Source organism: Sciurus carolinensis, chromosome 8, assembly GCF_902686445.1.
Source record: "Sciurus carolinensis chromosome 8, mSciCar1.2, whole genome shotgun sequence".
NCBI lineage: Eukaryota > Metazoa > Chordata > Mammalia > Rodentia > Sciuridae > Sciurus > Sciurus carolinensis.
This window is the reverse complement of record NC_062220.1, coordinates 142,595,073-142,609,326: the sequence shown is the minus strand read 5'-3', so window position 1 is coordinate 142,609,326 and position 14,254 is coordinate 142,595,073. Positions and strand designations below refer to the sequence as shown.

Below are 14,254 nucleotides of genomic sequence, written 5' to 3'. Positions count from 1 at the left end.
AGAGCATGGGGAGGGGGTCCTAGAGCATGGGCCTCAGGAGAGCTGGTGGGGGTGAGAGTAGAGTGGCTGGGAGCCTTCCCTTGACCTTTAGTTGGTGGGGACGCTGAGTCTCCCTAAGTTGCCCAATCTGACCTGGAACTTGTGATTCTCCTGCCTGCGCCTCCTGAGCCACTAGAGTTGTTGGGATCACTGGGCGAGAACCACTGGACCTGGCCAGATCGCCGGTGCTGATTCCATGCCTTGGAAGGACTAAGTCCCAGCACACTCAACCCAGACTTGGCACTAGTGGAGGAGAGGGAATTCATGGCTCATTCAACTGGATGCCCAGAGTGGGCTGACATCCCCTAGACTGGCTTTAGCTGCACAGCAACAAGATCAGAACCTGGGCTTACGTGGCCAGGGCAGCTGCGCAAAAGTCGCCCAGCTTAGCAAGTGCAGGTAGAGATGGACCCTCTGAAGCTAGTCTCAAGGCTGTCTTTCTGGATGATGGCCTCCTGTCCATCCCTGAACCAGGCTGTGGCAAGGGGTGGTATGAGGGGAGCTGCCTGGGCTGAAAGGGACTTTTATTTATTTGTAGCAGGAATTGAACCCAGGGTGCTTAACTACTGAGCCACATTTCCCAGCCCAGCCCTTTTTATTTTTTATTTTTTATTTTGAGACAGGATCTCACTGAGTTGCTAAGGGCCTCACTAAGTTGCTGAGACTGGATTTAAGCTTGTGATCCTCCTGCCTCAGTCTCTGGAGCTAATGGGATTACAGCAGCTGGAAGGGATCTTCTACAGGAAATTGGAAGTCCTCAATCAAGTCAGGGTGAGGGAGACTACAGGGCAGGCATGGCTGGTCAAGGGGCAGAGGGTGCAACACAGTGGATGACCCCAGAGTAAGGGAACTCCTGCTGCCTCTGAGGTTCTGAGAGGAGAGCTGGCTGAAGGTTGTGTGGAGGCCTGTCAGCTTTGCCATAAGGTCTCACCAGGGCTTTGTCAGCAATGGGTGGCAGTGGCCTGGGGTGCTGAGCAGACAGGACGGGCTGACAGGCAGGACTGACTGTTCTCCTACACAGGTCCCACGAGGCTGGGGACAGGCCGTGTGGCTCTCCAGGGGTTGTGTGCACACTGCTGCTGGAGTCCCTTCGACCTGTCCACACTCCGGCATTTGAACATGGCCAGAATCCAGGCACCCATAGGCGGCTTCTCACCAGCCAGCCCTTCAGGTCGGCGCAGGGCGTGGGGACTGGGGTGCTGCTGGTGTGGCCCCTGGGAGGCCAAGGGAGCAGCTGTGGCGATCCAGGACTTGCTGTCTGCCCTGGACAGTCACTCCCGTCTGCTCAGGAAGGCTCGAGGTGTGTAAAGGTAAACTCACGATCTGCCAGCGGTCTGAGCACGGTGGGACTGGACCTTGCTCCCTGGTCTGAGTGTCCTGCTGGGATGTACCTGTCACTGGGGCACAGGTACCTTTCTGAAGCCCACAGAGGTGCCATTCAGCTGGTGGCTGCCCTGGACTGAGCACACCAGGTCATATATGCTGGGAGGAGGGACCTGCACTGAAGCTGGAGAGGGTACGTGGGTTAGACCACGTGTACTGCGGGGCTACTGTTGGTGTTAGGCAGAAACCAAAGACCAAAACCAAATTTTGAGAAAACAAAAATAGAAAGTAGGAAACTTGCCTTGGGATTGGGCTGGAGCAGTTGGGGGAGCCTGCTGAGCTGGAAGGTGCTGCTGGCTGTGGCTTCCTGGCCACGTGGGGCAGGTGCGAGGGTGTGCCAGCAGAGGGCCGGGCGTGTGGGGAGACGGGTGCACAGGGGAGGCGGAGCTGTCCCTGGGGCTGGCCGCGCCCTGCACCCGCAGGCCCTGGCAGGGGCTCTGCCTGTCTGGAAGCTGCTGGGCCCCCTCGCCTCCCCGCAGGCTCAGGGCTGCAGAGCCCACCTGGCCTGCGCCCTCAGCGGCAGCGGAGCTCTGCTGACGAAGGCAGCACAGGCTTCCTCCCCCTGGAAGTGGCCGACACTGAGCACAGGACCAGGTTCTTGGGCGAGCTCTCCTCTGCTCAGGTCGCTCAGGCTGAGACCAGTGGGCACCGGTGGGCGTTGAAGAAGCCTTTCCCTGACCAGCACCGGCCTTTTCTGCTTTGCAGCGGCAAAGTCGGTAAGGATGGAAAGGAGAAGCCTGACTTCCTGTTCTCCGACAGGCCCTCCTCAGAGGGCCCGGGGAGGCAGTGGCCCTCCACCAGGCCACTTGTGTCCGCCAGCCCTGCTGGGCACCAGCGACAGAGAGGACTAAATCTAGGCCTGCCACTGACCCTGCTGGACGGGCGGGCATGGTGTGCAGGGCCCAGACACACGGGTCCTGACCCACATCTGGGAACCTGGACCTGTCAGGACTGGGACCCCACTTAGGTGTGGGGTTGAGGGTCTCGAGCAGGGAGACGGCAGGCAGAGCCGCTCGGGGCTGGGGGCTCGGGCCGGGGGGGCCTGTTCTGCTGGTCCAGCCTGGAAGCCTGGGCGCGGGCTGTCTTCCGGGTCCTGCCTGCGTCTCCTCTTCTCTCGAGGACCTGGACTGGGGTCCACCCCAACAACCCTTTTACACGGCCGCCTTTAAAGGCCGTCTCCCAGGAGCCACTTTCTGAGGTCCCCGGGTTTGGGGCTTTGCCGTGGGTTTGGGGGGACGCATGCAGGCAGGTGAAGGCATAGGGTCACGGCTAGAGAGGTCAGTGGGGTGGGGCTGGAGCCCCTGGGGGCCTGAGGATGCGCTGCTGTCCAGGGGCCCAGAGCTGCCCGTCTGCAAGCCTCCGTCTCAGGGCCTGGGTGGTCTGGCTCCAGCAGCCGCAGCTCACCCCCTGGCCCCATCCCTCCTGTGGCCTCCACCTTGCATCTCTGGAAAGCACCCCGCCCTGTGCCCACGGCCCTGGCGCTGCCAGGTTGGGCTCCCAGCCATGCCCACCATCTGCCTGTTGGCCTCCTGTCTGCCCAGGGTCCCTGCGGTCCTGCCAAGCATCGTGCCTAGCATGGGGACAGCACATGGTGTCAGCAGGTGTCGTGCCCTTCCTGTGGACCCAGACTGAGCCAGGCAACGTGGCTGCAGCCTGGGGACCAGGGCGCTCAGGTGACCATATGGGTGCCATCGGTGGGCTCACCCTCAGTCAGCCTGGCCAGACCCCCAGCTGTTCCTGGGCTGCTCTGTGCCTGCTGGTTCCCATGGCCGTGGAAAAGGCTTGCGGGAGGCAGGCTGGGCACTGGGGCCGGAGCCTCGCTGACCATGGCAGTGGGCATTGTGGGTGGGCCCTGGCTGCGGCCCGCAAGGCACTGGGAAGCTGTGGCCCCTCCTCGACCTGCATCTGGTTCACTGGGCAGTGGGGAGGGGCCGAGCCCCAGGGACTTGCACTGGGCTCTCTGAGGCAGATGGAGGCCACCTCAGATGGGTCTGAGGCACGTGGGGAGTGCTGGACGTCAGTGCCAGCCCTGGTCCCTGCTACAGACCCCTCTCCAGGGGCCGTGCTCTGGGCTGTGACCTTCTAAAGCCTTTCCTTAGAGAACTGTGGCTGGTCCGGGCTGTGGCTCAGTGGCGGAGCGCTCGCCTGGCGTGCGTGAGGCACTGGGCTCGATTCTCAGCATCACCCATAAATAAATAAAATAAAAAGTCCATCGACAACTAAAAAGCTATTTAAAAAATGGCAGAATGTAAAATTTGCATTTTAACCATTGTACATTCTTGTGGTGCTGGGGCTCGAACCCTGGGTCTCACTGAGCCCGTTGTTTGTTCTCTCTCTTTCTTTTCTTTCTTTTGTAGCATGGATTGAACCCAGGGTGCTTAACCACTGAGCAACATCCCCAGTACTTTTTATTCTTGAATTTGAGGCAGGTCTGACTAAGCTACCGGCTGGCTTGGAACTCGCCATCCTTCTGCCTCAGCCTCTGGAGCTGCTGGGATCACAGGCGTGCGCCATGGCGCCTGGCATGCAGCCTGTTTTGAGCCATTTTTAAGAGTGCTGCTGGTGGCACATCGGGGGCAGCCATGGCCACCCTTCCTCTGGACTCTTGATCTTCCCAAACTGCAGCTCCGCCAGTTAAACCAGCTAGCTGTCCCCAGCCCCTGCTGCCCCATCCTGTTGTCCCCAAGGACTTGCTGCTCTTGAACCTCCTGTAAGTGGATTCAGGCTGGACGTGTCCTCCAGTGGCTGCTTGTCTCACGGGCACACTGCTGGGGCTGGTCCAGGCTGCACTGGGCCCCTTCCTCCCTCTTCAGGGATGCATAGTGCTCCCCTGTGTGGCTGGGTCACACTGCGATCCACACATCTCTGGGTGTGCTCCTGGTTCAAGCCCCGGCTCTCGGGAGGTTGTGGGACCCTACCTCGTTCAACATGCCCTTGCCCTCCTGAGTCCCCTGGTGCTCCCATTTCTGGCCCTGAAGGATCTGGGCCTCTGTCCCTCCAGCTGCTGGGCTCCCTGGCTCCTCCCTGCCGGCCAGTCTGTGGATCCCTGAGAGGCTCGTGGGACAGGCCCAGTGGGCCAGTCACAGGCCCTCAAGCCTCCCGCTCCCTCCCCGTCCACGCCCCTGGGCCAACGGTGGTCGGTGCTCTCAGCCAGAAGCTAGGAATGTGGGCGTCGTCATTTATGCATTTTAGAAGCTTAATGTGTCTTTATCCCAGAAGTGCTCGTTTTGAACAATAGTGAGAAAGGAAACGAGTCTCTGCATCTTGACTTACTGAAGCCATCAAATAACGTCTCCGTGGGCTTCAAGGCCCCACCCCAGCCATTGTTTCAGAGGAGATGATCGCGTGTCGGTTCATATGACACACTGGGAAATAAGCTCTGGATTCCGACCCTGGGAGCCCTGGAGTGGTGGCCGGGAAAGGCTGGCACAGGCTGAGGCCCCAGCGTCCTGCCCTCCGAGTAGGCGAGGTGAGGCCTGGGAGCTCACCCTGAGCGCCAGCAGGAGGCGCCCGCGTTGGCGTCCAGAGCGCAGGCGCCCGGTGTGCAGCTGCAGATCAGGTGGGGTGCGTGCACACTTGTTTTCCACATTGAAAATGTTTTGATTTTGGTACCAGGGACGGTGCTCTACCACTGCGCTGCATCCCAGCACTTTAATAAAGAATACTTTAAGTCCTACGGACACAATACCCTTATTTATCTTTATGTGGTGCTGAGGATGGAACCCAGCGACTCACAAGTGCTGGGCAAGCGCTCTGCCACTGAGGCACGACTGCAGCCCTCCCCAGCCCTCCCCAGCCCTGTTTTTTATCTTGAGACAAGGTCTCACTAAGTTGCCATCCTCCTGCCTCAGCCTCCCGAGGTGCTGGAGTGTAGGTGTTACCACCAGGTCATTTTCTGTCTCTCCACGCCACTTCCTGGAGGCATGACCTGCAGTGGCTTCCCAGGTGACCGGGTGTCCTCTCTCCTAGGAACTGGGGACACACACCAGGAAAGCAGAGCTGTTTGGAGAAGCCCCGGGCTCCAGGGTCCTGGGTCTCCAGGGATTCTCGCCACTGCACGTCTGTCTATGCTCCTGCACACCCTGTGGGCCAGGGAGCTGCAGGGAATCCGGTCTACACTGGCAGGGGCATGCCTGGCTTTATTTCTGCCTTATTAACAACCCACCACGGTCTGCCAGGGCAGGACGCAGAGGCCCCTGGGTTCCAGTCTGGAACCTGCTGAGCGAGGTCCTCTGCACCTTCAGCCCTCTCCAGTCCTCCGCCCCAAGCTGCCCCTGCTGAAGGCTCGTGAACTTGTGATTAAAGCGGCTTCTCCCGTCCTGACGGAACTCCTGCGGCACAGGCGGTGCGTTGTCCTTTCCAGAGGACCCTGCACAGCCTGTGGACTTGCTGTTGAGCTGGGTGCAAGGAGGCCAGTCATGCTGCTGCTGAGAAAGGGCCGGGGCCTGTGTGCGGCCACCGACCTCTGCTGTGGAGCCTGAGGGGCGCGAGCTCCTGGGTGGCGCGGGTGCACTGTGTGGTAAGAGCGCCAGTTTCTTCTGGGGTTGCCCTGTCCCCAGTGGCCACTCCCAGTCAGGGGCCTTGCCACGCCCACTGAAAGCCCCTCTCCAGGACCTGAGTCCCCAGTGGAGTTGGAAGGAGAAGGGCCTGGACTTGAAGGCCCGGCCTGGTGGAGAGCCTGCGGGGCTCTCCTCTCCTGTGCCGATGCTGCTGGCCGCGTCCCTGGGTGTAGACGGCCGCATCCACCCTCCACGCAGCGTCCACACACCGCTTCGTCTGAAGCCTCACCTGCCCTGGTGGCCTCCTCCCAGGATCCCAGGACACCCTGCGATGGCCCTAAGGCACTGACGACATCCCGCAGGTTGGACACCATTGGAGATGTGGAACCATCAGACAGGACCCGACCGAGTCCCGAGAACTCCGCGCTCCCGCGCCATCGCCCCGCCAGTCCGGGCTGCAGTGCATGCGGGAACCAGGTCCCACTGACACTGCTCTGGATGCTGGTCCCCACTGTGGAGGACGACATGGCACAAGGGGCGGGAGGAACAGGAGGCGCAGAGCACGCAGGGCGAGCCAGGGCCACCCCGCGGCCGAGGCAAGGCCCACCTGGAGGGAACGCAAGTGGACTTCTAAGCACTGTGCCCACCGCGCCACCTGGCCCACTAGAGGAGACCCTGCAGGGCCAGCACCGCGCTGCGGGGGGGCAGGAACCCACAGGGGCGGCGCTCAGGGCAGTGTCTGCGGGGATGTCGTCCTCAGCACCCTAGCTCCCAGCAGGTGCCCGGGCACTGCCGTGGGGCAGGGTGCACAGCCTCCACGAGGAGCAGGCAGCTGTGGGACGGGGACACGACATGAAGGTGCCCTGGCAGCTGGGTGGGGCGGGGACCCTGGCCGGCGAGGGGCAGGCAGACCTGCACCCCATCCGCTCGGCCAAACCCGTGGGGTTTCGAAAGCGCCCAGCACAGGCTGTGCCACGCGGCACCACCACCTCCCAGGACTTTCCAGCCCTGGGGACATGCGGCCACCCCAGAGGCTGGCTGCGCCCACGGCAGCTCAGAGGCGGCTCTGGTGGAGGGCAGCGGGCAGGACAGGCGCCTAGGGGAGTCCAGCGGGAGGCAGGGGTGTGCCCACAGACCTGTGCCCAAGGGGCAGAAAGCACGCCGAGGCTGCCAGATGGAAAAGGGTTGCTTCCCGTTTTATTTGATAATACATTTTCACAGAAACATGATATTATTTACAAATATACAAGTAGGAGACTGCTGGTCAAAAATCTTAAACTGAAAATGTCATCAAAAGTTAATTTACAAAAGCCACCGACTGTCCCAGGGAGTCCGGGAGGTGCGCCTGGACGGTTCTGCCACGGGCTCGCCAGCAGCCAGCTTGCTTCTGGGCTCCGCCTCTGTGCAGATGCTGGGAGCGCGGGCACCACCAGTGGCTCCCGGGGCTGCCTCAGGAGGCGCTGGTCTGCAGGTTTTTGGAAGCTGCGAGCATCGCTCTTACTTTGGCCATGAGATCCTGTGCAGGGCGAGACAGAGGGGAGCTGACCATCCAGCTGGCGCGTTTATGGGATCCGTGTGGGGACAGGAGGCCAAGTTTGCACACAGGCCAGAGGTGGCCTGGGAGGATGGGCGCGACTGGACACGGCCAGGCGGCGCTGAGGCCCACTTCCCTCTCAGCCTTCGTCCAGGCCTCTCCTGCCACGACCTCGCGCACCACCCTGGGGAGAGTCCTACAGCGTGGCAGCCCTGGAAGAGGAGACCTGGGGACCAAGCCTGGGGAGCCCTGGACGCAGCCTGGCTGGTCACCAACCAGCCTGGGACCCCCTCCTGCGTCGGCACAGGTGACACAAGCAGCAGGGTAGTCGGCGGAGAGGAAAGAGGCCCCTGACAAAGACCGGGCCAGGCGTGCCCAGGTTACCTGAGTGATTTTGCTCTGCACAGAAGAAACGATTGCCGACGAGATCTGACCGTCCTTTTCCTGAGAAACGCCCCTAAGACAAAGAAAGGGACCAGAGGCTTGAACCGGCCTGGAGTTGCAGGCCAGGCCAGACCCAGGGCGAGTGCCCTGCAGGCGCTCCCAGGGCTGAACGCCAGGGCCACGTGTGCCTCGCACGCCCGTGTTCATAAAGCACTGGTGAGAGGACGCTGACCCAGGATCTATCTTCACGTGAACGCCGATGAACACACGGGCTGCGAGGAACAGAAAGCCAGCACCCGTGAGGCCGGCCTCCACTGGGCACCCGTCCAGCTCAGGCTGCCTGCACCTGGTTCTGCCCGTCTCACGTGGCTGCGGCTGCTGCCCCTACATGGGCACAACAGCCCTTGCCGCCTACTCTGGGCGGGTGAGCAGCAGTGCCACGTGCCCCCTTCCCAGCCTGTTGGTGTAGAGTGTGAGGGGTCTGGACTGTTGCCACCTGAACGTGAGTAGCTGCCTGACAAGTGGTCTGTCACCTGAGGGTCACCATGTCCGGGACAGGGACACTGGGTCTTGTCAAGGTTTCATGCCCTGACAACCACTTTGGACTGCCAAGGGGCAGGGAAGCCAGTTACCCTGACCTCTGAGAGTCAGGAGTTCTGGGTTCCCCAGATGCTGCAGACCCCCTGCACTAGTTCTTCCAGTGCCCAGGATCTTGTGTGGACCCCGCAGCTGGGCCTGAGGTCCCAGTGGGGGCTGCTTTCAAAGGCAGGCGCAGGCCTGGCCGGGTGGCGTCCGGGGCCAGCATGCCATGCTTTGTGGGGGCTGCTGTCATACTGATATGCTCCCCCACCTTGGGGCCAACTTGGGACCCCAGCGCCTTGGACACACTCCCCCTGCAGCAGGGCTCCATGCCCCTGGGCGACCCCTGGGTCCTGAGAGGCCGCCCACCCTGCTGGCACTCAGTCGGGGCCAGCTGGGGACCTTCTCTGCCCAACGGGAGCAAGGGCAGGGCTCAGCGGAGGAGCCGAGGGCCCAGGCCTGCGGCCACCCGCCCCCTCCCACCCAGCGCCCGGAGGCCAGGTCACCTGGAGCGCTCCTGGCTGGAGCCCCGGCTCTCCACAGGAGAGATGCTGGCCGAGTGGGCCGAGTGGGCCGCAGGTCGCAGGGCTGCCTGCTTACTCGGGGACGCCGACTGCGACCGCGCCTTGGCCTTGGTCCGCGACTGCGACCGCCTCTTCTTCTTCTTCTCGTGGGGACTTCTGAAAGGAAAGTGCTCAGGTGAGACCCACTGTGCCCCGCGGCCAGGCGGAATCCAGAGGCTGTAGGGGGCACGTCCGGCAGCCGCTCCTAGGAGGCCACCTGGCCTGAGGTGGTCAGCACTGATTTGCCCCAAGAGGCCCACGATGGGCACCCACCCAGCCTGTGCTGCTTTCTCACTTACAGCGACTTAGTGAGAATTTCCAGAGACCCAGGGAAAACCACTGAAGTCAGGCATGGCAGACACGAAGGCTGGAGATCAGTGTGGGGCACGTCTCTGGAGAAAGGCCCCGGAGGGTGCAGCCTGCTGGGCCCACTCCCAGCTGGGCTCTGTGCACTGCTCCTGTGTCCCACAGAAGAGCCCCCAAGCTGGACGACCCCAGGTCAGCGGCCAGGCTTCCCAGACAGCCTGCGGTACACCTGTGTCCTGGGACCCTTTCTGTGACCTGAGAAACACTGAAAGACGGGAGCATGCACGTCTGGTGGACGCAGTGTGCCGTGTGGACTGCACCCCCCGGCCTCCCTGGAGGCCTGGTCTCGCCCAGAGCCTGCACTCTTGCTCTGGAGTCTCTGCTCACCTCACTCTGTCCCTGGGGCCCTGCTGGAACGGCCTGGCTTTGTCTGGGTGCCCTCAGGACTCAGCACAGCATGAAGGCCGTCCCCAACCGGGCCCACCCGTCCCGCAGGGAAAGACCACAGGGCTGTCCTATTCTGGGAGCCCTCCCATGTTCTGAAAGGCATCTCTCAGTACGGGCAGCCTTCAGTCTGCAGCAGGCAGGCCCACCAGCCGGGGGCCCTCACAACACAGGAGCACCAGCAGCAGCTCTGAAGCTCTGAGCCCGTCAGTCTGGGCCTCTTGGTAGCGTCCTGGCAATAGCAGGATGCTGGTACCAGCCAGTCTGTGCCCCTCTCCACCCCAGAACTGGCCTCTGCCACCAGCCGCAACAGGAAGCCCATGAGCATGGACTCCAAGGCCTCCCACAAGTCTGCTGGGCAGTATTTTGAGGGTGGCCCTGAGGGGGCAGTGCCTTCCTGCGAGAGCCGCGTGAGCTATCTGCAAGCTGCTGTGTGGTTGAGTGTCCACTTCAGGGCAGCACCTGTGAACGGGCAGCGAAGCAGGTGCACACTCAGTGCCTGGAAGCACTGGTGAGCGCATCCTGGCCACTCTGCCAAGCCAGTCCAGTCTGCTAACACGGCTGGACTCTAGGGCACTTCCCTGGTGACTGAAGAGGTGGAGAGCCTTCCCCTGCGCGCACAGGCTACTTAACCTGCTGTCCTGTGTTAGCAAGGCCTCTGCTCTCCTCCCAGTCTGGGGACCACCCTCTCTCTTCCTTTTTTCCCCTGTATCTGTGTGGAATGGCGAATCTGAATCGTCAACTTGATTGCATTAAGAGGTGCCCATGATTGACAGGCCTCCATGTGTGTCTGTGAGGGCGTGTCTAGGAATGATTGGCATGTGGGATAGGGAACTAAAGGGCAGCCCCTCCCTAAGCCTGGGCAGCACAGCCCAATAGGATGGAATAAAAGCTGGAAGAACAGGGAAGCAGATGCAGATGCAGCTCGGCTCTTCTTGGACGGGTTCTTGATGGCTGCTTCCATTGTCTGAGGACATTGGACTCTCGCTCCTTCACTCTTCCAGAGCAGATTCTCCAGGGATGCTCCAGGGAGTTTCCTAAAGCCTTGGTCTAGGACTAGGGTGGCACTGTTGGTCCTTCTTGTTCTGGGGCTTCCGCCTCTTGGACGGCATAGCACCTGGTTCTTCCAGGTCTCCAGCTGCAGATGGCCATTGTGGACGATCCAGTTTCTGGTCATGTAACCCAATCTAATAAATTCCCTTTATAATCATACTTCCTGTTGATTCTGTTCCTCTAGTGAACCCTAATACAGAAATTGATACCAGGAGTGGTTCTGGAGAAACAGAATTGTAGGATTAATTTCCTTAGTTGGTTTTGCAGGTTTTGGAGTTGGCTGTCTAAACTGGTTACACCAAAAGTTACTCAAGTCTCTCCTGGTACTGTAATCCAGTATTACACTGGATTACACCACTGGTAATCCATGGTGTGAAATGCTTAAAGAGATCTGTAAAGTCAATGCATTTGATGCTCCCAAATTTGTTGCTTATAAAAAGCAAGGCATTTAGTGACTCTGTATATGATACCTTTACAGTTCTGGAAAACTAAGAAATATGATGATGCTGGTTGGTTGCTTCTGGCTTCACTGGACAGAGTAACAAAGGAGACTGATGAGCTCAGAAATTCGGTTTCCCAGCTGCAGATGTGCATAGCTGATCTGAAAGCTGCTAAGTGTGTTCTGCAGGAGACTCTTGTTTCTAGGAGTCATAGGGCTGAGGTTGCTGAGAACCAAACAAACCCTCATCCTGCAATTGGCTGAATTATGATGAAAGCTTAATTCTCAGCCTTGGAAGGCGTCTGCAGTTAAAGTGAGAGCAAGACTTGGAAAAGAATGGGGTCCTGCAAGTTGGGATGGCGATGTCTGGGAGGAGCCTGAAGGGACTGGGGACGCTGAACTTCCATATTCTGATGGGTTTGTTTTGCCAGAAGTGGTTGAGTCCCCACCCTTGCCCAGGACTGAGGCACCCCTACCCCCACCCTCTGTGGCATTGGCTTCTCACCCTCTTTGGAGGGGAATAATCCTGCTTTGCTTATGGAAACAGTAAAAACCCTCTGGGATTCAGTTACTCAGCATGAAGTCGTCCACACTACTCAGGACCCTCCCTCACCACCCACTTTTGCCTCCAGGCCTGTAACTGGATCTACATCTAAGCAGGTCCCTAGAGGCGAAGTACAGAGTGTGGCCCATGAGGAGGTATGGGACACTCCAAAAGAGCTTCTTTAGTCTTCTAATTCATACAAGCAGAGGTCTGGGGAACAGGTGGGAATGGATTTTAAGGGTGTGGGATAATGGTGGGAGGAACATAAACTTAGATCAGGCTGAACTTAAGATACTGGCCCATAAAGCAAGATTCTAGATTTAATATAATAGCTCCCAGTGTTAAAAAAGGTACTAATTGTTTGTTTGGCTGAAGTAGGGGTCCAAAGATGGCCCACTATAAATGAGCTGAAAAGGCCCGACATCCCTTGGTTTACTGTTGATGAAGGAATTCACAGGCTCGGAGAGATCGCAATGCTGGAGTGGATCTGTCATGTATGGCCTTCTCCTCCATACCCGGGGGGGGCCCAGAAGATGTGAGCTTCACCAAAACCGTAAGAAACAATTTGTGCAGGGAGCACCAGTATCCCTGAAGAGCTCAGTCGCTGCTCCTCTCTGTATGCCAGACCTTACTGTGGGAGCTGCAGTCAATCAATGGAAGACTTAAATGCAATGGGAATGATTAGATCTCAGGGAGGAAGAGGCCAACTGGCAGCCCTCCATCGCCAAAGACAGGTGGTCGTAGTTACGGTAATGGACAGCAAAAGAGAAGAAATGGACACAATGCTCTGACTCGTGTAGATCTCTGGCGTTGGTTAATTAATCATGGTGTTTCTAGAAGTCAAATACATGGGAAACCCACCAAATTTTTACTTGACTTATATAAGCAGAGACTCACAGCCCCTTAACCACTTCCTGTATTAGAGTCGATTTACTGATCCAGAACCCCTGGAATGAAGGGAGGCCAGGTTCCCTTGAGGAAGGACTCTGGTATAGTACCAAAAATCTTTATTGTTGATCTTTCTCCCACCCTTCCCCAAAGGAACCTAAGGCCTTTTATCAGGGTAACTGTGTACTGGGAAAAAGGCAATGGTCAGATCTTTCAGAAACTACAGGACACAGGCTCTGACTTGACATCGATTCCAGGAGATCCGAAATGTCACCGTAGCCCTCCAGTTAAAAGTAGAGGCTTATGGAGGTCAGGTGATCAATGGAGTTCTGGCCAAGGTCTGACTCACAATGGGTCCAGTGGGCCCCTGGACTCATCCTGTGGCCATTTCCCCAGTTCTGGAATGCAGAGTCGAGATAGATATACTTAGCACTTGGCACAACTCCCACACTGGTTCCCTAACCTGTGGAGGGCGGGCTATTATGGTGGGAAAGGCCAAATGGAAGCCTCTGGAGTTGCCCATACCTGGGAGAATAGGATGCAGGGGTGGTGATTCCCAAACATCCCCATTTAACTCTATTTGGCCTGTGCAGAAGACAGGTGGGTCTTGAAGAATGGCAGTTGATTATCGTAAGCTTGATGAGGTGGTGACTCCAATCGCAGCTGCTATACAGATGTGCTTTCTTTGCTTGAACAGATTAATCTCCTGGTACCTGGTGTGTGGCTATTGATTTGGCAAATGCTTTTCTCTCCATCCTGGTGCATAAGGACCACCAGAAACCATTTGCGTTCAGCTGGCAAGGCCAGCAATGTACCTTCACTGCCCTTCCTCAGGGGTATGTCAGCTCTCTAGTACTGGGTCACAGCTCAGTTCACAGAGATCCTGATCGTCTTTTTCTCCCACAAGGTATTGCACTGGTCCATTATATTGATGGCATTATGTTGACTGGACCAACTGGGCAGGAGGTAGCAACCACTTCGAACTTGCTAGTGGAGCATTTGCGTATCAGAGAATGGGAAATAAATCCCACTGACATTCAGGGGCCTTCGACTTCAGTAAAGTTTCTAGGAGGCCAGTGGTGTGGCGGCTGCCGAGATAATCCTTCTAAGGTGAAGGATAAGCTGTTGCCTCTGGCCCCTCCTACAAATAAGAAACAAGCACAACACCTGGGGGGCCTATCTGAATTTTGGAGGCAGCACGTTCCTCACTTGGGTGTTACTTTGGTCCATCTGCCAAGTGACTAGAAAAGCTTCCTGTTTTGAGTGGACTCCAGAACAGAAGGCTCTGCAACAGGTCCCGGCTGCTGTGCAGCTGCTCTGCCACTTGGGCCACGTGGCCCGGCAGACCCACTGGTACTCGAAGTGTCAGCGGCGGATAGGGACGCTGTCTGGAGCCTTTGGCAGGCCCCACAGGTGAATCACAGAGGAGGCCATGGGGTTTGGAGCAAGGCCCTGCCATCTTCTTCAGACAACTACTCTCCCTTTTGGAAACAGCTCTTGGCCTGCTACTGTGCCTTAGTGGAACCTGAATGCTTGACTGTGGGCCACCAGGTTAGTATGCAGCCTGAGATGCCCATCATGAACTGGGTGTTATCTGAC

The 14,254-nt window shown here is 58.4% G+C and overlaps 1 protein-coding gene and 1 long non-coding RNA gene across 2 annotated transcripts in view; one reads left to right on the top strand and one right to left on the bottom strand.

Moving 5' to 3' along the window:
• Positions 1 to 20: 20 nt before the first annotated feature.
• LOC124991623 (uncharacterized) lies at positions 21 to 5,032 on the top strand. Its single transcript, XR_007109906.1, has 3 exons — positions 21 to 810; positions 1,061 to 2,138; positions 3,780 to 5,032. It is a non-coding gene; the product is annotated as an uncharacterized LOC124991623 (long non-coding RNA).
• A 2,057-nt stretch (positions 5,033 to 7,089) lies between these two features.
• Sfswap (splicing factor SWAP) overlaps positions 7,090 to 14,254 on the bottom strand; it is a 69,465-nt gene continuing 62,300 nt past the window's right edge. The window contains 3 exon segments of the mRNA XM_047562622.1: positions 7,090 to 7,437; positions 7,840 to 7,912; positions 8,925 to 9,098. Coding sequence (XP_047418578.1) covers positions 7,372 to 7,437; positions 7,840 to 7,912; positions 8,925 to 9,098 — 313 coding nt within the window. The 3' untranslated portion in view covers positions 7,090 to 7,371.